A 26684-nucleotide genomic window follows, 5' to 3' on the forward strand; every position below is an offset into this window, starting at 1 on the left:
CACGTTAAAAAAAAAAAAATTTATGCATTTTCATTCTTGATTGCATTCTAAGCTAAACATGTCACAGACGGACATTTTTTTTTTACACTCCAATTGAGGTCAACTACAACATTAAGTTTCATTTCATTTAGCTAGCATAATGCTAATATACAGTGGAATACACCGTTCAAGTGCTTATGAAAATTATCATCAACTCACCTCTCAAAATCATAAAAATTAACACAAACATTACCGCATTTCTTGTCATAGTTAATCGAAGAAACACAATCATTTAATTTTTAATTACGCAATTCAAGCGCTAACGAAAATTAGCGTTGACTCACCTTATTGAACTCTAAAAAGAATATGAACACAAATACACATACTGAGGATTAAAATACAAAATATTATTAGGTTTGTTTCATTTAGCTAGCATTATGCTAATCTAAAGTGGAACACATCAATCAATTCACCTCTCAAAATAATAGTCACACACACAAACACTACCACATTTCTTGTCATTAATAATCGACGAAACACGCATATCCTCATTTAATTTCCTGCTAGCATAATGCTAATGTACACGCCATTCAAATGCAAAAAAAATTAGCATCAATCCAGTTTGTTTCAACACTAAAAAGATTAATACACATTACGATGATTAAAATACAAAATACAATTAGTTTTGTTTCATTTAGCTAGCATTATGCTACTATACAATGGAATATGACATTCAAGTGTTTACGAAAATTAGCATCATTTCACCTCTCAAAATAATAGTAACACAAACACTACCACATTTCTTGTCATTAATAATCGACGAAACACGCATATCCTCATTTAATTTCCTGCTAGCATAATGCTAATGTGTACGCCATTCAAATGCTAACAAAAATTAGCATCAATCCAGTTTGTTTGAACACTAAAAAGATTAATACACACTACGAGGATTAAAATACAAAATACAATTAGTTTTGTTTCATTTAACTAGCATTGTTCTAATATACAATGGAATATGCCATTCAAGTGTTTACGAAAATTAGCCTCAATTCACCTTTTAACCTTCGCACAAACATTCTCATAGATAATCAAAGACAAATGCATATCCTTATTAAGTTCCTGCTAGCATAATGTTAATATATAATGTATCCACCATTCCATTGCAAACGAAACTGGCATCAATTCACCTTTTTTGAACACAAAAAATATTAACTGAGGATTAAAATTTTATATTAGTTTCGTTTCATTTAGCTAGCATCATGCTAATACACAATGAAATACACCATTCAAATCCAACAAACATCGATTAATCCCTCAAAATAACACACACACACACACACAAACACCACATTTCCTTTAAAAGAAAATAGAATACTTATATGCTCAATCAATTTCCTGCTAGCATAATGCTAATATATACGCCATTCAAGCGCGAATGTAAATTCGCATCCATTCACCTTTTTCATCTCTAAAACAAATATTGACACAAATACAGATACTGAGGATTAAAACGCAAAATATAATTTGTTTTCATTTAGCTAGCATTATGATATAACAATGAAATACGCCATTCAAATGCTTACGAAAATTATCAATTCATCCCTCAAAATAATAAACACACATAAACACCACATTCCCTGTAATACACATTCTCTGCGTCCAGTGGCGGACTTGGCAATTTTGGGGCCTAAGGTAAACATATCCAGGGGCCCTCTTCATGGGTCAGGGGTTAAAAAGGTGAGAAGGGTGTGGAGGAAATACGTTCCGGTACACTAGGGCTGTCTTAAACGACAATTTTTCTCCTGATTAGTCAGCCGACTAGTTTTACGATTAGTCGACTAATCTAATAATTTTCTTTTTTTTTGTTAATTTAGCAATTAAATTTTTGTTGACGCTTATTTATTCACAAAACCATTTTGGAACACTTAAATTTTTATTAAAGTACAAATAATCATGTAAATAATAATTTATCACAAATAAACAATGAGGTTAAATGCTAATAGCATTTACTAGTGCAAAAGAATGGAAAGTCCACAGATTCAGAACACTGACTTTGCCTTTCCAACATTATTCAAAACAATTCTTTAAAAAATTCTAGCATTATTTTTATCGCTTACTACTATATATAATAGTAGTATAATAATCATAATAATCATTCACTGCCAATCATTTGTCATAAAGTGTCATTTGAAAGCTATTTGTAGTGTAGAATCTGTATTCTGTAGTATTTACTCAACATATTAGAATATTAATTCTTGAAGTATGTGGGATTAACTCCAGAAATCGTTACTTATATGACAAACATGACATGCTTTTATTTTGAAATGTTCGCCGGAAGTACGTTCGCTAAACCGCTCACCGAAAGCTTTACACTCCGTAAAAAAACATTTTTCGTCATTGCTTGTCGTGTCACTAATAGATTTAATTTTTTTTTCGTTAGCAAATGCTGTTAACCAGCTGTTGAGTGTTATTGTAAAAGTGATTGATCCTGTACTGCATTGTTTCGCCACAGGGTGTGCTGTCATGTATTTTATGTTCGGTGTGAACAAGAAAGTTAAAAGAGGCATTAGCGGCCTGTTCTCAACTTCTCCCTCACTGCACTTGGCTCTCATGGAGAGCACGTTCGCTCATGTGTTCGAAATAATCGATAGTCAACGTGCAAAGTAGCAAGTGAGTTGTAAAAATAGCGAGTTAAGTGAAGCTAACGAACAGCTAAGCGGAGCTAAGCGATGCTAAACGGAGCTAAGCGAAGCTAAACGCTGCTAAATGAAGCTAAGCAACTGATACTCGGTCCGTCGTCGTGGAACAGTGCATTATATTGTGTGTGTGGGGGGGTAACATAAATCAGGGGTCCCCATCTGCCGGGCCGCGGACCGGTAGCGGTCCGTGGCGCATTTGCTACCGGGCCACACAGAAATAATAATTTAATAACGACCGCATTCTGGCCGAATTAACCCTGTGCCCCTGCTTAACACACCAATATCTCTGTCTACTCTAGATATAATACTACGGGATAGATTAGTGTTGTCATAGAAGTCCATTGATTGGACTGCTAGCAGTACATCTTGTTTGTGTATATAATATATCTATGTGCGCTTGTCCTCGATAATAGCGGGCGCAGCACATTTGTTCCCGGAAATAATTAGCCCCCACACAAGCGAAGATAAGTGGAAAACAGACGTCTTTGGAGATATTTTTACGGCGAAAAGGGCACCTGACGAGCCTACAACCTCGAAGACCCACGAACTGCGAAGGAGTGGATTCGTGACCCGTTTGTGATTTAACAGAGAGATCGCAAATGACGGCGACCTTATTAAACGTACATTTGAGACAACAAATCTACCGAGTTTCTGGATTAAAGTCATTCTGGAATATCCTGACATCGTGGCAAGAGCATTGAAAACCTTGCTACAATTTCCAACATGGTATCTTTGTGAAGCGGGCTTCTTAATTCATGTTTAACGACAAGGCGAAGTCGTTAATGGTGAGCGCGGTGTGCAGCTGTTGTGTGCAGCTTACATGGCAGGATGAATCTGAGGAGAACTTTTATATAAGTCCTTCCATGATCAAACGTAAGTTAATATTCCTTTCTTTCAAGAAAGTTTGTGGTGTTTACTTTGGAATCGCTGCTGCGCATTTTGCGGCTATGTTTAACGTTACGAGCATGTGCAGAACCGCATCGTTGCAATTTTTGATGGGTTGCAAACTTTGTCAGAACACCGGTCCGTGAAAAAAAAAGACCCAAATAACACCGGTCCGTGGTGCAAAAAAGGTTGGGGAGCCCTGACATAAATGCATCATTCAAATGGCTTTCTTTTTTGTTTTGTTATTTGTTTGTTTGGTATGCTGACATAATTATACATGACGAATAGTTGGGGGTGCTGCTGGCTCCGGTGGCCCAAGCCCTTGGTTGGGGGCCCCCTAATGGTTGGGGGCCTAAGGCGATCGCCTACTTCGCCTGAATAGTAGATCCGCCTATGTCTGCGTCCCCTCTTCCCATCCCTGAACCCTAACCCTAACGTGGGTTGATCCCACCCCTAACGCAGAGATGAGGAAAGGAAAACCACGTACTGATGAAGTCCAGAACCTCCCGAGTGAGGAGGCGCACCAGATACTCCTCCAATATCTCTTCCGTCACTTGACTCTCCTGACACACCACCACTTCTTCTTCCTCACCACTGGGCGACAACAAGAAAAAAAAGACATTCTTGATCCAGAAGAAGTCAGAATATGCATCTTCACTTACTTGGCAGCAGCTCTCTGGTTAATGACATTCCACTTCAGTTTTAAACACTATAAAAGAAAAAGATGAGTAAAGAAACGCTTCAAATTTGGCTAGTTAACAAAGGATCAAACCTGCAGAATGAAGCTGAAGATGGGCCCGAGTAAAGGGCACAGGAGACTGTCGTAATATTCCGCCGGACACGACAACACCATTTGTCTTAAAAATATGCGTGCAATTTAGTTAAAGAATACATTTTTCATTTGGTGAAAATTGATATTACAATTATAATAGCTCTTTCAAGTACCGTATTTTTCGGACTATAAATCGCACCTGAGTATAAGTCGCACCAGCCTTAAAATGCCCAACAAAGAGGAAAAAAACAAGTCCCACCGGAGTATACGTCGGATTTTGGTGGGAAATTTACTTGATAAAATCCAACACATAGAAAAGATATGTCATCTTGAAAGGCAATTTAATATAAAAATTAGGGCTGTCAAACGATTAAAATTTTTAATCGAGTTAATTACAGCTTAAAAATTAATTAATCGCAATTAATCGCAATTCAAACCATCTCTAAAATATGCCACATTTTTACGTAAATTATTGTTGGAATGGAAAGACACACGACAGATATATACATACAACATACTGAACATCAGTACTGTATTTGTTTATTGTAACAATAAATCCACAAATGGCATTATTAACATTCTTTCTGTTAAAGTGATCCACGGATAGAAAGACTTGTAGTTCTTAAACGATAAATGTTATAGTTACAAGTTATAGTAATTTTATATTAAAACCCCTCTTCATGTTTTCGTTTGAATAAAATTTGTAAAATTTTCAATCAAAAGTAGAGTTAATATAATAATAAGAAGAATAAAAATAACAATAATAAAAATAGAGTGAAAAGTTTTACGTCTATTTTGCATAGCTATTTTGATACGGAATGCCAGTTCATTTTGCATTGTTGTCTAACTGTGTGTCAAAATAGGGCCTCATTACTATAGACTGAAGTGCTTTTCTTTTTGTGAACATTATTTTTTTTTTGAGAGAGAGATCGGAATATTATTTTTGTTGTGCTTTCACTAAACGATATTTATGTTTGTTGTGAAGGAGAAGCTTATGCCAATAAACGGCGCGGTCCAAAGAACGCCTGTGTCCACTCGCCTTTACTGTATAACATATACAGTGTATAGTATTTGATACATTACCAATGGGTTTTCCCATTGGCAGTGTATCAAATACTTGTTCTCCCCACTGTATCTCTACATATCTTACCCAAAATAAAACAAAGAGACACATAGAAAGAAAACTTACCGAAATATGTGTGGAGCACAAATAGCAATTTGCATTGCATTGTGAATACAGCATAAACGTCTCACAAGTCACAACTACTAATTCTCCCACGTTTAGAAGACCTAACATGAGTATGGAACGGCGCTGCCCCCAAGCGGCCGGTGGCATTCACGTCACTCTTAATGTCCATAAACGGCCTCACTGTAATGTTTGAGGCAATATGCCAGCGGGTCATTCATTGCATGCGTTAATTGCGTCAAATATCTTAACATGATTAATTTAAAAAATTAATTAACGCCCGTTAACGCGATAATTTTGACAGCCCTAATAAAAATACAATAGAGAACAACATGCTGAATACAGTGCCCTCCATAATTATTGGCACCCCTGGTTTAGATGTGTTTTTTAGCTTCTAATATTTTTTTTTTAATTTAAATAATATGGGACCTTAATGGAAAAAAAGAGAAAAATTCAACCTTCAATACAAGTGCACTTATTCAGTGGGGGAAAAAATCCCACATAAAGAAATAATTATTTGACATCAAATAATGTGTGTTACAATTATTAGCACCCCTGGTGTTAATACTTTGTACAACCCCCTTTTGCCAACAAAACAAGGTCTGGGGACGGAGATGGCCATGGGAGGAGCTTGATTTTGTGTCTGGTGAACCATTTCTGTGTAGATTTGGCCATATGTTTAGGGTCATTGTCTTGCTTAAAGACCCAGTGACGACCCATCTTCAGCTTTCAGGCAGAGGGCAACAGATTTTGATTTAAAATGTCCTGGTATTTCAAAGCATTCATGATGCCATGCCCCCTAACAAGGTTCCCAGGGCCTTTGGAAGCAAAACAACCCCACAGCATCACTGACCTCACCCTATACTTCACAGTGGGTATGAGGTGCTTTTCAGCATGCGCATCTTTCATGGCATGCCAGACCCACTTAGAGTGTTTGTTGCCAAAAAGCTCAATCTTGGTCTCATCTGACCAAAGCACACGGTCACAGGCTTCTGGGAGCCCAAAACGCCTCCAAATCAACAGGAAGTGACCCCAAAATGCCTACAAATCAACAGGAAGTGAACAGATAAACAGGAAGTGACCTGATATCAACAGGAAGTGACCCCGAAACACCTCTAAAACCACGGACGTCTACTTGTGATAAACGTGCTAGCCCATCTCCGATCAAAACCCGCCGACAATATCGCAAAACCTAGCGAAAGAGGATATGAAGAATAGGCCGAAGTCTGTAGTCCGGCACGTGGTCGAGGGAGAAGAAAGCCGAGGCGGAAATTTTTTCCGCCAGTCCGTCGATGTTGTAGAACTCCTGCTGCAGGGAAGGCCCGCCGTTTCCTAGAAGGTGAAAACTGCGAACGACAATTCCAGTCAAACGACGGGACGGAAATTGGGAGTCGGAGGAGGCTAACGTTACCTGTTTTCGAACATATGGCAGAAGAATCCCTGCATGCGTTCCAAGTTGGTTTTTAAAGTTGGCGTGTCGTATGAATCCTGAACGGGATTAGCCAAACCTGGAAAGGACAATGGGTTACAACTATAGGTCGACCGGTATATATCATGGTCAGCCGATATATATATATATATATATATATATATATATATATATCAGTCAGCCGATATATATCCCGGTCAGCCGATAGATGGACTTTTTTTTTTAGATCGGCCAATATAATAGAACAACTTGTATTAGCTGCTTGGATGCTAATCTTTCTCATAATGCTTGACCGATATGTTGGCTAGCTACTATATCGGGCCGAAATATGGACATTTTTCAAGAATGCCAGGTATTTGTCGATATAATAAGTGTTCACTGTTTGGGTGGTGATCTTTCTTATAAAGGTCAACAGATATTTAGGGCCGATATATGGACTTTTTCAAGATCGGCCAATATAATAAAACAACTTATATTAGCTGTTTGGATGCTAATCTTTCTCATAATGCGTGAACAATATGTTGGCTAGTTGCTATATCGGGCAGATATATGGACTTTTTTCAAGATCACCCGATATCGGCCAATATAATAACTTATGTTAACTGTTTGGGTGGTGACCTTTCTTATAATATTCACCGATATATCGGGCCGATACATGGACATTTCTTCAAGATCGGCGAGCAGCAAATCTATAGCTAGACCTTGTGTTAGCTGCTTGGATGCTAATCCTTCTCAATGCTTGACCGATATGTTGGCTAGCAACAATATCGGCCTGATATATGAACTTTTTCAAGATCACCTGATATCGGCCGATATAATGAGATAACTTATGTCAATTTTTTGGGTGGAGATCTGTGTTGTAAAGGTTGACCGATATATCAAGCCGATATATGGACTTTTATCAAGATTGGCAATCATCAAATATATAGCCGAGATAATAGAAGACCTTATGCACGCTGCATGGGTACTAATTTTTCCTCATAAATATCGACCGATTAGTTGGCTTGCGACTATATCGGGCTGATATATGGACTTTTTTTTTTTTTTCAAGATCACCAGATATCGGTCAATATAATAGGATAACTTATGTTAACTATTTGGGTGGAGATTTTACAAAGGTCGACCGATATGTCTGGCCGATATATGGACTTTTTTCAAGATCAGCGATCATCAAATGCTAGTATATAGTCGATATAACAGACGATCTTTTGCTAGCTATTATTTATTCATCATATTACTAGCATATTGGGCTGATATATGGAGTTTTTTTTTTTAAAAGATCACCCAATATAATAAGATAATGCTTGATCGATATATGGACTTTTTTCAAGAATGCCCGATATCAGTCGATATAATGAGACAACTGTTATGTTAAGTTTGGGTGGTGATCTTCCTTATAAAGGTCGACCGATATATGGAGTTTTTTTTCCCCCAAGATCAGCAAATATATAGACGATATAATAGAAGACCTAATGTTAGCTGCTTGGGTACTAATTTTTCCTAATAAAGATCGACCGATTAGTTGGCTAGCTACTATATCGGGCCGATATATAGACTTTTTCCAAGATCAGCCGATATAATAGAAGACCTGATGTAAGCTGCTTAGGTACTAATTTTTCCTCATAAAGATCAACCCATTAGTTGGCTAGCTACTATATCATGCTGATATATGGACTTTTTTCCAAGATTACCAAATATTGGCCGATATAATAAGATAACAGTTTTGTTAACTGTTTCGGTGGTGATCTGTCTTATAAAGGTCTACCGATATATAGGGGTGATACATATCGGCCGATATCAGCCGATATATAGCCAGTAAAATAGAATGACCTATGTCCACTGTTTAGGTAATGATCTTTGTCAATTATGATTTTGCACCATCTAGTGGCCAGTGTTACAAAAGGAAGTAGTGGACGAAAAACCTCTTGTATATACATTCATATAATGAATGCTTCATTTCATAATAACCCGCTTAAAACAAAAACATATCAGCCTCAAATATCAGTTTACAAAATCGACTTTAAACATTGGCTGAATTTTTTTTTTTTTTTTTTTCCCAAATTGGTTTCGGTATCGGCCTTTGAAAATCCCATGTCGGTCGACCTTTAGTTACAATGCTGCTATTTAATTCACAGGTATAAAATAAAATAAAAAAAGGCTTACCGAGAACTACGTTCCTCTCCCCGTCCATCAGATCGTACACTCGGGTGAATGTCTCGCTCAGGCGAGCTCGGTTCTCCGGCATGAATAAACTGTTTTGAGTTCTGCGTGGAGATGAAGCAGGAATGTGATTATCCAGCTGAGGTGTGTAGGATTCACTGATTATATGCAGTGGTTGTTAGTAAAAAAAAAAAAAAGAAAATATATATAGACCCTACCCACGTGACGTCGCAACTCCGCTCTCCTGACTGGTGCCGCCCACTTGTCCGGCAACACATCGTGTTGACCTGTTACGGCTACGTACATTCCTCCTATTTACGACGTGTTTTTCTGCTCGTTAACATTAATAATCAAAATGGTGAAGGCGTGTGTGGCGGTCGGTTGCAATAACAGAGAAGATAGACGGAGAGACTTGAAGTTCTACCGGATTCCGAGAGACCCGGAGAGAAGAGAGCGAGATGGGCTGCTGCAATTCGACGAGAAAACTGGGCTCCAAACGATTACCACAGATTATGTAGTAGTCATTTTATATCTGGTAAGATTCATTTAATATATATTTAGAGGGTTTTGGGCTGACAACCACAATTAAGATCATTGCTAGGCTAATCGCCGACAACATACACGTATGTATGTAGTGAGTGCTATCGCTAAACCACATAAACATTAAAAGCCCTAGCTCCATTGACAAATGACATGAAATACATTAGACTTGATAGTGGATGTTAGCAAGAACAAAAGATTTTGAATTGAAAATTTCGTAACTCACCTTCCGAGCACAAGATTCCTGCCGAATTTTCGTGTACGAGGACCTGTTTCACCCAACCAGCAACGTAGCATTTATAAGCCTCCAACCTCTTAAAGTTTTTCAAACTTTCGTGAGAATAGGCTGATTTTGTGTGGACAAGATAGTTGTAAATATCAGGGTCAGGCAGAGACGGTGAAGGCAGCCGGTCAAAAATCATCGATTTAGGCATCAAATATGGATCTGGCGACTGTATAGAACGAAGCTTTTCCACATAACGCCTTTTATGCAACACATCCAGTGAGTTTACGGCATCAGAAAGCACCGGGTCTTCCATGAAATGCATTTTAAATTCCTCGATCAATTGAAACCAATGCTAATAGAGAGACAAAATGACGGACAAGTGAGCGGAACCATACAGCGAGCACGTGGTTTTATGACGTCGGTGGGTAGGCTCTATACTAGGGCTGTCAAAATTATCGCGTTAACGGGCAGTAATTAATTTTTTAAATTAATCACGTTAAAATATTTGACGCAATTAACGCACATGCCCCGCTCAAACATTAAAATGACAGCACAGTGAAATGTGTACTTGTGTTTTTCGGAGTTTTGTCGCCATCTGCTGGCGCTTGGCTGCGACTGATTTTATAGGCTTCAGAACCCATGAGCATTGTGTAAGTAATTATTGGCATCAACAATGGCGGGCTAGTAGTTTATTTTTTGATTGAAAATTTTACAAATGTTATTAAAACGAAAACATTAAGAGGGGTTTTAATATAAAATTTCTATAACTTGTACTAACATTTATCTTTTAAGAACTACAAGTCTTTCTATCCATGGATCGCTTTAACAGAATGTTAATAATGTCAATGCCATCTTGTTGATTTATTGTTATAATAAACAAATACAGTACTTATGTACCGTATGTTGAATGTATATATCCATCTTGTGTCTCATCTTTCCATTCCAACAATAATTTACAGAAAAATATGGCATATTTTATAGATGGTTTGAATTGCGATTAATTATGATTCATTTTTAAGCTGTAATTAACTAGATTAAAAAATTTTAATCGTTTGACAGCCCTACTTTGAACACTTTACAGTCATCATTTTTGTAGTACTAATTGTGTAAATCCACAATTTTGAAAAAGTTCTGGCCAAGGTTTGAGAATTTTAGTAGTGGACCTCTCAGACTACTCCTATACACAAAACTATGCATTTTTGCTGTACCAATATTTAAAAAATGAATTAAAAAGCATCCATGTATACTTTGATCACATTACAGTTCTCATTTTTGTAGTACTGTAAATCCACAATTTTGAATAAGTTTTGGCCAAGATTTGAGAATTTTAGTAGTGGACCTCTCAGACTACTCCTATACACAAAACTATGCATTTTTGCTGTACCAATATTTAAAAAATGAATTAAAAAGCATCCATGTATACTTTGATCACATTACAGTTCTCATTTTTGTAGTACTGTAAATCCACAATTTTGAATAAGTTTTGGCCAAGGTTTGAGAATTTTAGTAGTGGACCTCTCTGACTGCTCACATACTCAAAACAGCATTTTTACTGGACCAATATAGGTAATCCTCGGGTTACGGACAAGTTCTGTTCCTACGCTGGCAAAGTAAACCGAATTTCCGCGTAAGTAAAATAACTATCCAAAAAGTCTAAGAGTACTGTATTTTGTTTCATGATGGTGGATAAACCAGTTACAAACGCTGCCATAGAAGCAGAAGAGGAAAAATAAAGTTTTTTTTTTAGCCTAAAAGAATTGCTTTATCAATGGGAGAAAAAAAAGCTCCTAGATCTCCAGCCCCGACACGTACCTGATTAGAGCAAGCAGGTTGGGCAGGAAGGCTAGAAACTGGGCGGCAGCGGGATTTTTGTAGATGGGCGCTCCTAAAGGCGAGTAGCCCGCCAAGAAGCCCCCGGCCTCGGCCGCTTGCGGGTCGGCGGGACAACGCGACCGCTTGATCACAGAGAGCATGGTGTTCAAACAGAAGCCCAGCTGGTAAAAAGACAGTATTATTAGTATTGTATACTGTATTATTAACAACAAAATGATGCCACAAAAGATATTGTATAATATCAACACTGGTTTTGGGTCAATATGCATATGGCTGTACTATATTGGAGACGTAATCCGCATAAATTGGAATTAACCCTTTAAAAATTCAAAATAACTATCCAAAAAGTCAAAGAGTAGTATGTTGTTCAATGGTGGAGGATACACTCCCCTCTGGTGGCAGAGCTGGGTCTGGCTGGACTGTCAAAAATGCTTCCATATATAGGAGTACTCAGACATCTGACATGGATAAAGGATAGCGGAGCATTAGTTTAGCTAGTTAGCTGTAGTTAGCTGATTCAGCTAATATATGTTTGTTTATGCATCTGTAATTAAGTTTACAGCTACAGTTTGTGGAGTTACGTGTTAGTGATTTGCTATTCGAATTGTAAATACGTTAGCATTTAAGCTAGCACACTTCCCCCCCCCCCGTTTTTGGTCATGTACAAAGACCGTATGTATTCCGTGGATTACGATCGAATTCCGTTCCTACCCGAATTTCTGTGTGAATTGGAATTTACCCATTAAGTACCCCTAAATCTCAAAATAACTATCCAAAAGTATTGTATTTTATTAAATGATGGAGGATACACTGCCCTCTGGCGACAGCGTTGGGTCTGGCTGGACTGTCACCATGTATGACTTTTGAGCAGACTCTGACATGATGCGCTGTTGTTTGGCCCAAATAAGGCTGTTAGTTGTTTCAGCTAAAATATATTCGTGTATGCATTTGTAATTAGGTTTAGAGGTACAGTTTGAGAAGTTATGTGTCAGCGATTTGCTATGTAATAAGAGCTATGATAATTGCAAATACGTTAGCTTTCGTAGCATTTACGCTAGCGGACTTTTGTGAGGCAAATAAGGCTAATCTACTAAATTTACATATTGTTCAGACTAGATGGACATTTGAACAATTGTTTTGTGTCAAGTGTTTTATTGTTAAAATGCGTGTCGTTGTGAACAGACGTGTACACATGTGTTACAGCTTTACAAATTATCAAAAGTGTAAAAGTCTAAAGCTTCAAAAAGCACAATTGCTTTGTTTGCCCGCGACGGAGGGGCTGCGATTGACGTCACTCGAAATTAATATCTCAAAAACGATAGCAGTGCAAACGAAACTTTTTATGGCACAAACGCAGCACAAACCATTGACATCAGTTTTAGAATTTGCAACTTCACGGAGGTGTATTTTTTTCTTAAATGTAGCTCCATAGCAGAGAACTTCCGTCTTCTAATAAACGCTTACCTTTGCCCTGTTGAGGCCGACGTCGTCCACCTCTCCCAGCTGCTCTTCGACCACCCGATCGGCTCCGACGAAAGCGAGGAACAGAACGGGGTTGGACAGCACTCTGAGATGACGATCGCACGTAAAAGTCAATCCAAGTCAAAGCAAACTTGACCACGTAAAACAGAAAGGACTAGTAACACACTGTTTAATAGTGTCAGACATCCACTCAGACATGATGGGAGCTAACAGCTCGTCTATGAACGCCTTCTGCTTGTCAAAATTCTTGAACTCGTTGCTGATGAGGACCAGAGATTCCATCAACGCGCCTTTCTCCATGAAGGATAGCTTCGGGTCGCCGGCGAACATCTCCTTCACGTGGGCGTAAAACATGTCGAAACACGGCTGCAACCAAAACAAATGGACATTTTGACCACTAGTACCACATTAAAATTAAAGGTGATTGTATATCATTCTATATTCTAGAAAACAGCTAATAAACAGAAAAATAAGCTCTTTTCCTCCTTATGCTGTCCAATCCGTTTGAAGTAGGCACCCACTTCAAGCCGATTAGACGTCTATAGCAGCCAATGCCAATAAATGAGTCCATTTATAGTCATTTCATTTTCAATTTGGGGCAATTATGGGTTAATTCCTGTTGATCCTGGGGCTTCTACAGGTCACTCCCTGTTAAATATTGGGTTACTGAACAGGAATTGACCCTAAATCAACAGGAATTTACCCCTAAATGCCCCAAAATCAACTGGAAGTGACACAATGTCTAAAGGCTGTGTTTAGACAGGCTGCGACTGTGAAACACCTCAAAATCAACAGGAAGTGACCCCAAAATCCCACCCATAACAACAGAGGGTGACCCAATATGAAAAGTGAACCATAAATGCCCCAAAATCAACAGGATGTGACCCAATATGAAAAGGAAGTGACCTTGGAATGCCCCCAAATCAACAGGAAGTGGCCGGATATCTACAGGAAATTACCCTGAATTCCATCACAGGAAAGCAACAATCGCAATTTATATAGAAATTGCTTTTACTAGCTGATATTGCCATGAGAACGACTCGCGTTTTGCCATTTTCAAATTGTCTTGTATGCATTACTCGTGGCATTTTTTTTTGCCAAGTGGCAAAATCCATTTTGCCATATGACAAAAAAAATTGCCACAAGGCAAAATCCATTTTGCCACATGGGAAAAAAATGCCACATGGCAAAATCCATTTTGCCACATGGCAAAATCCATCTTGCCACATGGCAAAATCCATCTTGCCACATGGCAAAATCCATCTTGCCACATGGCAAAATCCATTTTGCCACATGACAAAAAAAAATTGCCACCTGGCAAAATCCATTTTGCCACATGGCAAAATCCATTTTGCCACATGACAAAATTGCCACATGACAAAAAAAAATTGCCACATGGCAAAATCCATTTTGCCACATGGCAAAAAAAATGCCACATGGCAAAATCCATTTTGCCACATGGCAAAAAAATGCCACGTAGCAAAAAAAAAAAAAAATGCCACATGGCAAATACTACTTTTGGTTCTTTCTGTCTCTCCATTTTTTTTTTTTGCCACGTGGCAAAATCCATTTTTCCACATGGCAAATCCATTTTGCCACATGGCAAAAATAATGTCACACTGCAAATTCCATTTTATCTACATGGCAAAACAAAAAAGCCACATGGCAAACAAAAAAAAATGCTACATGGCAAATACCACTTTTGGTTCTGTCTCTCCATTTATATTCACGGCAGAAGGGTGAAAAATGGAGCAAATCAGCACAGTTTGGGCGCCATCTGCTGGCCAATATGTTCATAGGAGTCATCGTATCGTACAGACAGTGTGAAATTACCAAAATTAACTGGGGGAAATCCCGGCAAATCTTGATGAGGGCGGCGCCGGCGTGTCTCCTCACGCTGGTTACGGCTCGGCTACGTAGTGCCTGTTTTCAAAATAGATCGTTGCCATTGGCGGCGATTGACATTATTGTGCGCGAGACCTACCTTCGCTTCCTGAACCGGCTGAAATGTCGCCGTTTCAAACAGCTGCAAGATGGCCATCAATGGCAGTTAATGAGTTGAGTTTGTACATGTTAGATTTTGACCACCTCGACCCACCTTGAAAAGGACCTGAGGCAGGAACTGAAGTCTGTGTTGGATTAAGGGGAACAGGGTGGACACGATGGTGAGCACGCAGGATACCACGTGAGGGTCTTGGCTGTCGTAGTTTAGCACGGCCTCCAGCAGCTCCATGCTCACGTCTACCGGTAACTTCTGCGTGGTCAAATTCACGGAAAGTGAGCCTCCTGCAGTCCCCTTATGTCTCAAAGCGTTGTCTGTTACCTCCTCGTCCAGAGTCTTCAACACATGTGGCACCACGCACTCCAGGAACACAGTGGCGGCGTCCCATTCGAGAGCTGGAGCGGACAAGCGCGGACATAAGCCCTCGCCTGGAGCTAGAAAGGAAAATGACACGAGTCGTCGTCATTTGGTACAAAGGTTGTTATTGAATTTTGCATGTTAAAAGGTTTATTTGTAAAATGACACAATTCTCATCAAGTATCCAAAGTTACATTAGCTATTATGCTAGGAAAGCTAGGCTGAGGGCTAACTTTAGCACAAAGTGTCCACTCTGCTATTTCCAAATGGCACCCTTTTTAAAAATAAAAAGGTTTATTTGTAAAATGATACAATTCTCATCAAGTATCCAAAGTTATGTTAGCTATTATGCTAGGAAACATAGGCTGAGGGCTAACTTTAGCATAAGGTGTCAACGCTGCTATTTCCAAATGGCACCCTATTTAAAAATAACCTGGGTATGATAGTTTAGTTTATAAATTCAAAAGTACAGGTTCCTGAATTCTATTCTGTTTTATTTAATTAAAAAAGATTTTCTGTTTGTCCCCACTGTCACTGTGCTGTCCACTCTTGTTAAGTTACGGTAGTGTGTGATCATAAAGTTTCCACTTTGTTAAAGCTATATATCAAAGAAAATATTTGAAACATTTTAAAAGGTTCATTTGAAAAATGATACAATTCACATCAAGTATCCAAAGTCATGTTAGCATTTATGCTAACAAAGCTAGGCGGAGGGCTAACTTTATCACAAAATGTCCACTCTGGTATGTCCAAATGGCACCATACTTTTAAAGACCCGATTAGGATAGTTTATAAATTTAACGGTACAGGCTCCTAAATTCTATATTTTAAATTGAATTTACTTCTGGTAAATACGCTGTTATAGAATTTTGATATGTCCCCATTGTTTTATATTTAAATCCAGTCTATAAAGTAACTCATGTAAGCAGCAAAATATTCCAAAATAATTGTTATTATTTCGATAATCATGTTTTGAAATGAAAATGTTTTATCTAATTAAAAAAATAAATAAATAAATAAATAAAAAATAAAAAAAGATTTTCCATTCGTTCTCTGTGTCACCGTCCACTCTGTTGTGTTAGTGTGTGATCGTGATCCTGGGGGGGGGGGGGGGGGGGGGGGGGGGGGGCACAAAATATTAAATGTGATTGTTCACGTACTTATTTTTCCCTCTTAAGTCATTGTTTCCATATTATCCTCATTCAAATATGAAAACCTATAAATGTTTGGGTGGTGTTAAAGCAGGCACTGTTTTTTCATCTGTGTGATTTTAACACAGAGATGATTTTATGCTGAAATGTGAGAAATTCCTAAAGGTTCATATACTTTTCATACCACCGTAAGTAGTGGAAACCCTGAAATATGAAAATGAAAAGATTCATGTATTTAATTTCAGTAATTTTTAGTTTATCTAACACACAATACAGCTAAATGAATTCCCCCCCCTTTTAATCACGTTTTGTATACATTTCAAGCACCTAAAATATTCTTTCATTTCCATTTTTCGTCATTTTGTATATTTTCCAAAGGACGCAGCTACATACGTGGTTCGTTAATGTTGCCGAGCAGTAATCGCAGCCACATGGCGGACATCTCGAACGCCTCCAAGGGAACGATCCGACACGCACAGCGCACGCCTTGTCCCAGGCACGACCGGTATGCTGATGACCAGAAGGAATGATCAGCGACATGGGTTAGGGTTAGAGATTCTCAGCAGAGAAATGCTTACAAAAAAAGAAAGCGTTGAAATCCTCGTCGCTGTCGAAGTCCACCCGCGAGAACTGGCAACTCGGGTGATCGTTCCTGGACGGAAATCCCGTCTGGAAAGACGGGACGACACGTGAACGGATATCCGGGTCGGCGTTTCGGGAAGCGACGACGCGCTCACCTTGACGAGGTTGGTCGTGGACGCTTTGAGGTACTTGATGGTCATTTTGACGACGACGGGTTCTTGGGAAAGAGTTTCGTGCCGGAAGATGGACGCCCATGTGAGCAGGGTGGTCGAGCGCAGAAACTGTGGTGACAAGCGCAAACCACTGTTTGTAACAGCTATCGATTATTTAGGTAATCGATTAATCTATTGCTTAGTTCGAATAATCGAGTAATCTGATTCCGTACATTTAAAGTGCTGCAGAATAAATTTTAGAATATGGAAAACCATAGACTTCAAAACTCTATTGACCTGACACTTAGTCATTCTTTGCGTCACGCCTTACCATAGGGGGCTGAGCTTCATTTAGTAATACAACCCCTCGCAAAAAGTATGGAATCACCAGTCTCGGACGAGCACTCACTCAGACATTTTATCACGTAGAACAAACTCAGATGAAAAGCTTGAAAAATTAATGAATTAGTTCAAAAGTGTACCGCTTTAGCATTCAGAAACACTAAAAGAAATGAATAAAAAACATTGTGGTGGTCAGTAAATGTTACTTTCACAGAGCAAGTGCAGGGAAATATACATGGAATCACTCCATTCTGAGGAAAAGAATATGGAATCATTAGAAACAAACAAAGAAATAACAAAACATGTCTCTAGTATTTAGTAGCACCACCTCTGGCTTTTATGACAGCTTGCAGTCTCTGAGGCATGGACTTGATGAGTATTCTTCATCAATTTGTAGAGGTGGGAATCTTGGGGCACTTAACGATTCGATTACGATTACGATTCAGAGGCTACAATTCGATAATAAATCGATTATTGATGACACCCCCCACGCTATTAGCTGCTAATGTTTTGTACATTAGTTACAAAAACTATAAAAAAATTTAAAAAATAAAAAAAAAGGCTTAAGGCTTAAAAGGCTTAAATAAACGACTATTGTATGTACTCAAACCCCCATTCTGTATCAGCAGCTTTAAACTACATTCAATTAATTTAATGTTGTCAATCAACCGTTAAAGTTGTTAAAATTGCTCCTGTTATTCCATAACTTCTTTTGTCTACTTTCGACATGTCAAAGTTTTAAAACTATTTTAAAGATAGATTCATGTCAATATTTTACCGATTTAGGAGGATTTTAGATAAAAAGTTAATTAGGTTCGCTGCAACAGCCTTGCAGGGAAGTCTACTGCTTTAAGATGGCGGCCGTTTACCAATGCCCGCATCTAGCTTTCTCTACATGTGCGGCTATCGCCACAGAGTCTATTCTGCATCTAGTCCTATATAAATATGATATCTACCTTAACATTACGTGGACGTACTTTGTAGCAGCTTTCGGCAGCAGTCAGGTATGTTGTTGTCTTTTTTATCTCGCGGCATGAGTTGAGCAAGAGCCGTGAGTTGAGCATTGGCATTACCCGAGGGGCCGGGTAATGACAAGCATGATGTTTAGCTACTCGCGCTCCGTTCCTCATTGCGTCCTGAAGACCGCACTGACTGTGTTTTATTTCCGCTTTACCTGGTATAATTCAATAATCGCAATTTGGATGTTTGTGAATCGTTCTCGAATCTTCCACGGCCGAATCGCCAATAGTCTAAGAATCGGAAATTTCGCACACCTCTATCAATTTGGTGCCAACTCTCTTTGATTGCAGTTGACAGATCATCCTTGCAGGTCGGAGCCATTTCTTTCCATTTCCACCACAGGTTTTCAATGGGGTTGAGATCTGGGTTATTTGTACGCCATGACATTGACTGGATGAGGAATGCTTTGACAGTTTTAGCTCCGTGGCATGATGCATTGTCATCTTGGAAAATGACAAACCGATGTTCAATTGAAGGGATAAGAAAGCCATCTAAAATTTCAATGTAAACTTGTGCATTTATTGCAGATTTTACCACAGCCATCTCCCCAAGGCCTTTGCCTGACACGCAGCCCCATATCATCAAGGACTGAGGGAATTTTGATGATTTCTTCGGCAGTCATCTTTGTAAATCTCAGTGGAACGGCACCAAACCAAAGTTCCAGCATCATCACCTTGTCAAGAGTCAAGAATGTGCTTTGGACAAGGTGTCAAGAGTCAAGAATGTGCTTTGGACAAGGTGTCAAGAGTGAAGAATCTGCATCGGACAAGGTGACTTTTGTTTGATGCTGTTCCAGTGAGATTTACATAGATGACTGCCTGAAAAAAACATCAAAATTCCCTCAGCACATTTTTTTTTTGCTTTTAACCAAGAATCAAGACTGTTTTACGTCCATATCTATGAAGAATTTGGGGATTTAAGCATTTATTCACAAGAATTTTTACGAGAAAAGCTCGGTTTACGTCAGGCGGCCGCTAGCCTCATTCACTACACCTATATAACTAACTATACAACTGTCTAATGACAATAAACGGCTATTCTATTCTATAAGTTGTGATTGTATATAGAATTTATTAATAGTCTATTTATAAATTATTTATAATTGATTCTGCAAGTTTTCCTCAAGTACAGTGGTACCTCTACATACGATCGCTTCGACACACAAACTTTTCGACATCCGACGTAAGATTTGACTCGCCATTTGTTTCTACATCCGACGACATGCTCGAAATACGACGACAATGGCAGCACCGCAGACGAATGCACGGCGGATTTTCTTGTGTGACAAATCAACACTGGTTTCAGAAAAGGTTGGTACAGGTGGTGAAACAAGGAAAAAGTTGACGCTTACCTTCTAAATGAAGACTCAAATGACAGAAAAATATGAGCGTAGGGTGGGCATCCGTGAAATGGCTCAACAATACATCTCCACGGTCCTCCTCCGACCATCGTTCGCCAGTCTTTATAAGTTAAGCTGACAATTCTTATTGTGGTAACATCTCCAGAGAAATCGCCAACTTCGCCACGTTTTTATCATTTATTTCACAACTTATTCAAAACAAAAACACCTTCTGTCCCGCAATTGACGCTGTTCTCAAGAAAACATTCAAAGTGAAAGTGAAACTCAAGCTCACCGGTCTGTCTCTGGCACGTCAGCCCCGCGGTGCGTTCAGGGTCAGCAAAAAACGTCCGCCACATTAGAACCCGATTCGTTACATTAATACAGGAATTATTATTATTATTATTATTATTCTGATTTTGGTTTATAATTTATTTGTTTTGCTATGTGTAATTGCCATTTGTAATAGTACCAGCAGTATTTTTTATGGATTTAGTGAAGGTTTTTGGGCTGTGGAACGAATTAATGGAATTATAATGTATTCCTATGGGAAAATCCTGCTCGACATACGACCATTTCGACTTACAAACAAGGTCCTGGAACGGATTAACTTCGTATGTAGAGGTACCACTGTATTAAGTTTCTCATGTGAAAATTGAGTGCTTTATTAGCTGTTGAAAAAAATTTAAGTTGCTATTTTGGGCAACTTATATATGTTAAATATTGCTATTGATCCTGAAAATATAGGTGATTATCTCTGCATTTGGTGATTTTTGTGTATCTCGTGTAAAATCTGAGAATTTTATAGCCATTTTTAAAAAAAATAATCAGAATTTTATAAGGGAACGACTTTGAATTTTTGATGCCGCTGCTCATGGAGACTCATATATGGCTAAGGTAGGTGTCAGTCTTGGTTTTAGGTCAGTAGCAGCTTTGGTTTTGAAAATATTTGAACTTAAAGTTGTTGAAAATAGGTCACCTACGGTCGGCCCTGCGCCCCGTGTCATGTCAATTAAAGATGTCCCGATCGATTTTCAAAGTATCAGAATTGGCAAAAAATTATCGGACATGCCTTTTTTAAAAATTAAAAAAAAAATTTTTTTTATTAAATCGTTTTCTAATTGTATTTCACGTTACAAAATGTCTTACACTCATCCAGAGTCTTTAGTTTTGGCTTAAAGTAGGACTGTCAAATTTATCGCGTTAACGGCGGTATTTTTTATTTATTTATTTTTTAATTAATCACGTTGAAATATTTAATGGAATTAACGCACACGCTGCACGACCCACTCACGCATTGTCGCGTTCAATCTATAAAGGTGCAGTTTTACTTATATATAGAGCTACAAGGCAGTGTAAAATGAGTAGAGTGAATTTAGGCAGTCTTTGGAGCCTTTATTTAATTGGCTAAAGCCTTAAAATCCCCCTCTCAACAATTAAAAATATTGTGGGAAGCAATGTGGGGAAGAAAGGTAGTAGTTGATCTTTTTCTTAACACCATATGTTATTTCTCAACGCAGAGAAGATATATCAATTGGTGTCACTACGCACAGTCATGGTTGCACTTCCTATCATGCATTTGGGCAGAACAGTTAAATGGTTACAGTATCATTTACTGAAAGCTCAACAAATACACTAGATGGCAATATTTAGTCACAATATACAAAGTCACATTCTTTAAGAATTACAAGTCTTTCTATCCGTGGATCCCTCTCACAGAAAGAATGTTAATAATGTAAATGCCATCTTGAGGATTTATTGTCATAATAAACAAATACAATACTTATGTACTGTATGTTGAATGTATATATTTGTCCGAGTTTTATTCATTTTTTTCTTAATGCATTGCCAAAATGTATATGATTGGGAAAAATTATTGGGAATGATTGGAATTGAATTGGAACAAAAAAAAAAAAGCAATCGGATCGGGAAATATCAGGATCGGCAGATACTCAAACTAAAACTATCGGGATCGGATCGGGAGCAAAAAAACATGATCGGAACAACCCTAATGTCAATATATTATGAAGTCTATGGTAAAACAAATTTAAAAATTAATGCGTCTTTAAGAACAACCAAACAAATGGCTAACTTGCATTGCAAAAGTCCGCTAGCTTAAATGCTAAAAAAAGTTAGCTTTTTATATTTATATATATATATATATAGTTTAAAAAACAATATTCTTAACAAATTGTTCAAAGCTGACAAAAATATTGATACTTTAGCTATCGGATAGCACACATACAACATTTCAGTATCGATACTTTCGTATAGAAAACTTGTAATAAACCTTACCATGCTTGCATGTGTTGTAAACGCCAACAAAGCTTCCAAGTACTTGCCGAGGTTTGCGGGAACATCCACTTTAACGTCTGAACCCTGTAGTGACATTAAATCAGCGGTGTTTATGTGTCTAGGGATCATCTCTTACTTCTATAGTCCTCGACTCTTCATTTCGGACTACAGAAATATTTAAGTTATTTTGGCGAGAAACATCACACGACTAGACATGTGCCGGTGACCGGTTTCACGGTTTACCGTGGTGTGAAAACGTCGCGGTTTCAAAACCACTAAAATTTTCCGTCAGACCGTAGAACGGTATTCGCTATTTTTCATGTGTCAAAACTGCAGCCAGAAGGGACGTGGCGCGGCAGCGCTCACCACCTCCCGTTTGTTGCTGTGTGTGAAAGTGACTATCGGCTAGACAGCCAGCGAACCCAAAAACAAATACTCTTTCAATTTCAATTTATTGAGCTCTCAAATCGTGGTAAGTGGAATATACAAAATGCATACATTTAAAACGTTGTACAATTGTATTTTTCCATGTGTGAGTGGCTTCAACAGATTAGCACTATGGAAAAAGTTCGCCAAAAACAAAACACACATTTTCCTTTCAAAGCTTACAAAGACAAATGTTAGCCTAGGTTTAGCTAGGAGAGCAACTTCATCGAGTTTTACAGCCGCAGAGTGAGAAAACAAGCTTGATTTGCTTGAATCAGTGGCTTGAATGAAGGGGGGGAAAATGGTAGCATCAAAGATCGCTAATTGCAGAAAGATGATCTTGCCCTAAGCACAAATCCACGTTCGCTGGATCAAGGAGAAGTCACACTCCCAATTTTTTTTTTTTTTTTTTTTTTAGATGAAACCTTTCCACAACAGTATTGACATTTTAACTAACTTATACATTTTTAACTAACTTATTAACTTATAAATTATTTATGTTCTTTTTAACACAAAGGCATGACATGTAGACTAGAGTTGACACAGTGGCTGAATATGGCGAAACTTCACTTGAGCTTTTCCACCCTCAAAACAAAGTCATGCAGTATAATAAAAAAAAAAAAATATTTAGAAGTGTTTTTACTTTTTTATAGAAATTGTTTTGTTCGTGCTCTAATCTTGAACAACTTGAGCTGTGGGTATAGTCTATAAATTGTATTTTATTTAAAATATTAGTTTTTTTAATTGATATTTTATTTAACAATATATTCATGTTTCAATTTGCAACTATGTTCTGAAAAAAAAAATTCCTGTTCAATGGATTTTTTTTTTTTAACCCATACACTCAAAATAGCAATACCGTAATACCGTGAAACCGCGGTATTTTTGCTCACGGTTATCGTACCGTCAAAATCTCATACCGGCACATGCCTACACACGACTTGACCATGCAAATTGACGCTGTTAAAACTGCGTCACGTTTGCGTGCAGTCAGATATCATCTTCAAAACCCTCTAGGAAGTTCATGAACGCACCACCAGAGAGACGAGTTGATTTCCGAGCGCGCATAGGACTTGGCACAGCCTCTTGAGGAACACGTACCGTCGCTCCACCACCTCTACTGGTCTACAATGCAGAACGCGGTCACCAACTGGCCAGAATGGGAAATATTCGCACATCGACTTACTGTGTGGGGGTGGCAGGAATATTTGCTGACCTGGAAGCAGAACACACCAAGTCATTAGGATAATCGTTCTGTTTACTACATAATCATAGAGCCCCGCCCCCCCCTCCAGTGCCAAGGAAGAAAAAATATTTTTCATAGCTACTTTGTATCCCACAGTTTAGTCATTTTAACTCACAGATGACAAAACTGTACCCAAATATTACGAAAAAAAACTGTACCTACAGTTCAGTAATCTTGTCTTTAGAGTAAACTGTACCCACGAATTACTACAGTCAACTGTGGTTACAGTTTAGTAATATGTAGGTAAATATCACAAAACTGTGGTTTAGTATCCTGTGCGTATGGTTTAGTATCCTGTGCATACGGTTTACTAAACTGTATTTTTAGTCTTCTGTGGGAACAGTTTACCAATCTGTGGGTACAGTTTAGTATCCTGTAGGTACGGTTTAGTGTACTGTATTTTTAATCATCTGTGGGTACAGTTTACTGACCTGTATTTTTAGTCATTTGCGGGTACAGTTGAGTATCCTGTGAGTGCGGTTTAGTATCCTGTGCATATGGTTTAGTATCCTGTGCGTAGGTTTACTAAACTATATTTTTAGTCATCTGTAGGTTTAGTATCCTGTGTGTACGGTTTGGTATCCTGTGCATACCGTTTACTAAACTTTATTTTTAGTCATCTGTGGGTACAGTTTACTAATCTGTGGATACTGTTTAGTATCCTGTGGGTACGGTTTAGTATACTGTATTTTTAGTCATCTGTGAGTACAGTTTACTAATCTGTGTGTACGGTTTAGTATCCTGTGGGTACAGTTTACTAAACTGTATTTTTAGTATCAGCGGGTACGGTTTAGTTTCCCTTGGGTACGGTTTAGCATCCCTTGGGTACGGTTTAGTAAACTGTAGTTTTGTCATCTGTGGGAACAGTTTACCAATCTGTGAGTACAATTTAGTGTCCTGTGGGTACGGTTTAATATCCTGCGCATACGGTTTAGTATCCTGGGCGTACTGTCTACTAAACTGTACTTTTAGTCATCTGTGGGAGGGTGGGTACAGTTTACTAATTTGTGGGTAGGTTTGGTATACTGTGTTTTTAGTCATCTGTGGGTACAGTTTAGTATCCAGTGGGTACGGTTGAGTATCATGTGCGCACGGTTTAGTGTGCTGAGCATAGGGTTTATTAATTTTAGTCATCTGTTGGAGCGTGGATACAGTTTAGTAACATTTGGGTACAGTTTAGTGTCCTGTGGGTAAGGTTTAGTATCCTGTGTGGACCGTTTAGGATCCTTGGTGTACGGTTTAGTAACTGTATTTTTAGTCATCTGTGGGAACCGTTTCCTAATCTTTGGGTACAGTTTAGCATCCTGGACGTACGGTTTGCTAAATGGTATTTTTAGTTAACTGTGGGTACAGTTTACTGATCTGGGGGTACAGGTTAGTGTACTGTGGGTACGGTTTAGTATCCTGTGCGTATGGTTTACCTAACTATTTTAAGTCATCTGTGGGAACAGTTAATGTTAATAAGAGTAGTTTTACTAAGCCATACTATTTACTTTTACTTGAGTAGATTTGAGAAAAGAAATACGACTCTTACTCCGCTACTTTAGGTTACACTAGTCGTTACATTTTCCTTCTTGATTCCCCATATTAGATTTTAAAGTGTTACTTTATAAGCCATGAGGCTCAAGGAAAAATATTAGGACAATATAGACGCAAACGACGTTTCCAAACCAGTCATCTGAGAATTAACTTAAAAGACTGAGTAGTCAATTCAACAAGGGACGCCTGGGAATGGAGATGACTCACTGAGCTGCAGAAAGGATGTAATTGATGGCGACGTCATCAAACAGCAACATGAAAGGCTTTCTTTCCTCCAGTTTGCCCTGAGGAGGAGCGACAACAGAAGAATTAGGGGCCGTTTACATGGTGACTCTCCGAAAATACGAATAATTTCAAATTTGCATTTATATGGGCCTGTCTCCATTCAAACAATGTAGAAATTAGACATGAAAACGATGTAGTATTCATGCCAGGCCCTAGGGGGCAGTGCAGATTTACAAGGCGACAGCGAATGATGCACTTTGACCCCAACAAGCTCCTCAGCCTGGAAAAAAATATGCCCACCCACTCGAAGGAATGGCATTTTTCTTTTGTTCAAAAAGGCACAAAAATGGAAACATTCAACATATTTAATTTAAAAATATTATTAAAACAGTAAATCAAAGCCGACATTCCGCCATATTTGCTGTTTTTAATGTTTAGTACCACCGCTGCTGATGGGGGAAAATATTATGTGACCCGAAGTGAATTACCACATTATGCCTTAAGTGAAGCACATTATGCCTCTGTGATGTATGATTGCCTCTGTGACCTTGATTGTAACAACTTCTCCTTGTTTACTCGGCCACTTCGACACCTGTTATTGTTCTTCACACCATCCTGGCATCTGGGTTCCACAGTTGGGAGGGAATCTCACGAGATAACGTGTTTTGTACTCACGACATACTGGCGCCCCTGTAACACAACAAACCTCAACTGGGAGGGAATCTCATACCATAGCGGGGAGGGAATATGGGCAAATTGGTTCATCATCTGAGCTTAGAGGCCGGCCACCTTCGTGCTCACGAGATGTACTGTTATA

At 38.5% G+C, this 26684-nt stretch overlaps 1 protein-coding gene across 1 annotated transcript in view; it reads right to left on the reverse strand.

Annotated features, from left to right (window-relative positions):
- LOC130923021 (exportin-5) overlaps positions 1–26684 on the reverse strand; it is a 56465-nt gene that overhangs the window by 18221 nt on the left and 11560 nt on the right. Inside the window, exons 8-27 of the mRNA XM_057848390.1 lie at positions 25850–25926; positions 24044–24073; positions 23892–23982; positions 22432–22515; positions 17439–17564; positions 17280–17370; positions 17095–17211; positions 15515–15627; positions 15290–15445; positions 15176–15217; positions 15025–15114; positions 13358–13557; positions 13174–13276; positions 11689–11870; positions 9114–9214; positions 6933–7029; positions 6731–6867; positions 4336–4433; positions 4226–4272; positions 4051–4157 (exon numbers count right to left, since the gene is read on the reverse strand). Coding sequence (XP_057704373.1) covers positions 4051–4157; positions 4226–4272; positions 4336–4433; positions 6731–6867; positions 6933–7029; positions 9114–9214; positions 11689–11870; positions 13174–13276; positions 13358–13557; positions 15025–15114; positions 15176–15217; positions 15290–15445; positions 15515–15627; positions 17095–17211; positions 17280–17370; positions 17439–17564; positions 22432–22515; positions 23892–23982; positions 24044–24073; positions 25850–25926 — 2089 coding nt within the window. The remainder of the gene's footprint in view (positions 1–4050; positions 4158–4225; positions 4273–4335; positions 4434–6730; positions 6868–6932; positions 7030–9113; positions 9215–11688; positions 11871–13173; positions 13277–13357; positions 13558–15024; positions 15115–15175; positions 15218–15289; positions 15446–15514; positions 15628–17094; positions 17212–17279; positions 17371–17438; positions 17565–22431; positions 22516–23891; positions 23983–24043; positions 24074–25849; positions 25927–26684) is intronic.

Source organism: Corythoichthys intestinalis, chromosome 10 (assembly GCF_030265065.1).
Source record: "Corythoichthys intestinalis isolate RoL2023-P3 chromosome 10, ASM3026506v1, whole genome shotgun sequence".
In the NCBI taxonomy this organism is placed as follows: Eukaryota; Metazoa; Chordata; class Actinopteri; order Syngnathiformes; family Syngnathidae; genus Corythoichthys; species Corythoichthys intestinalis.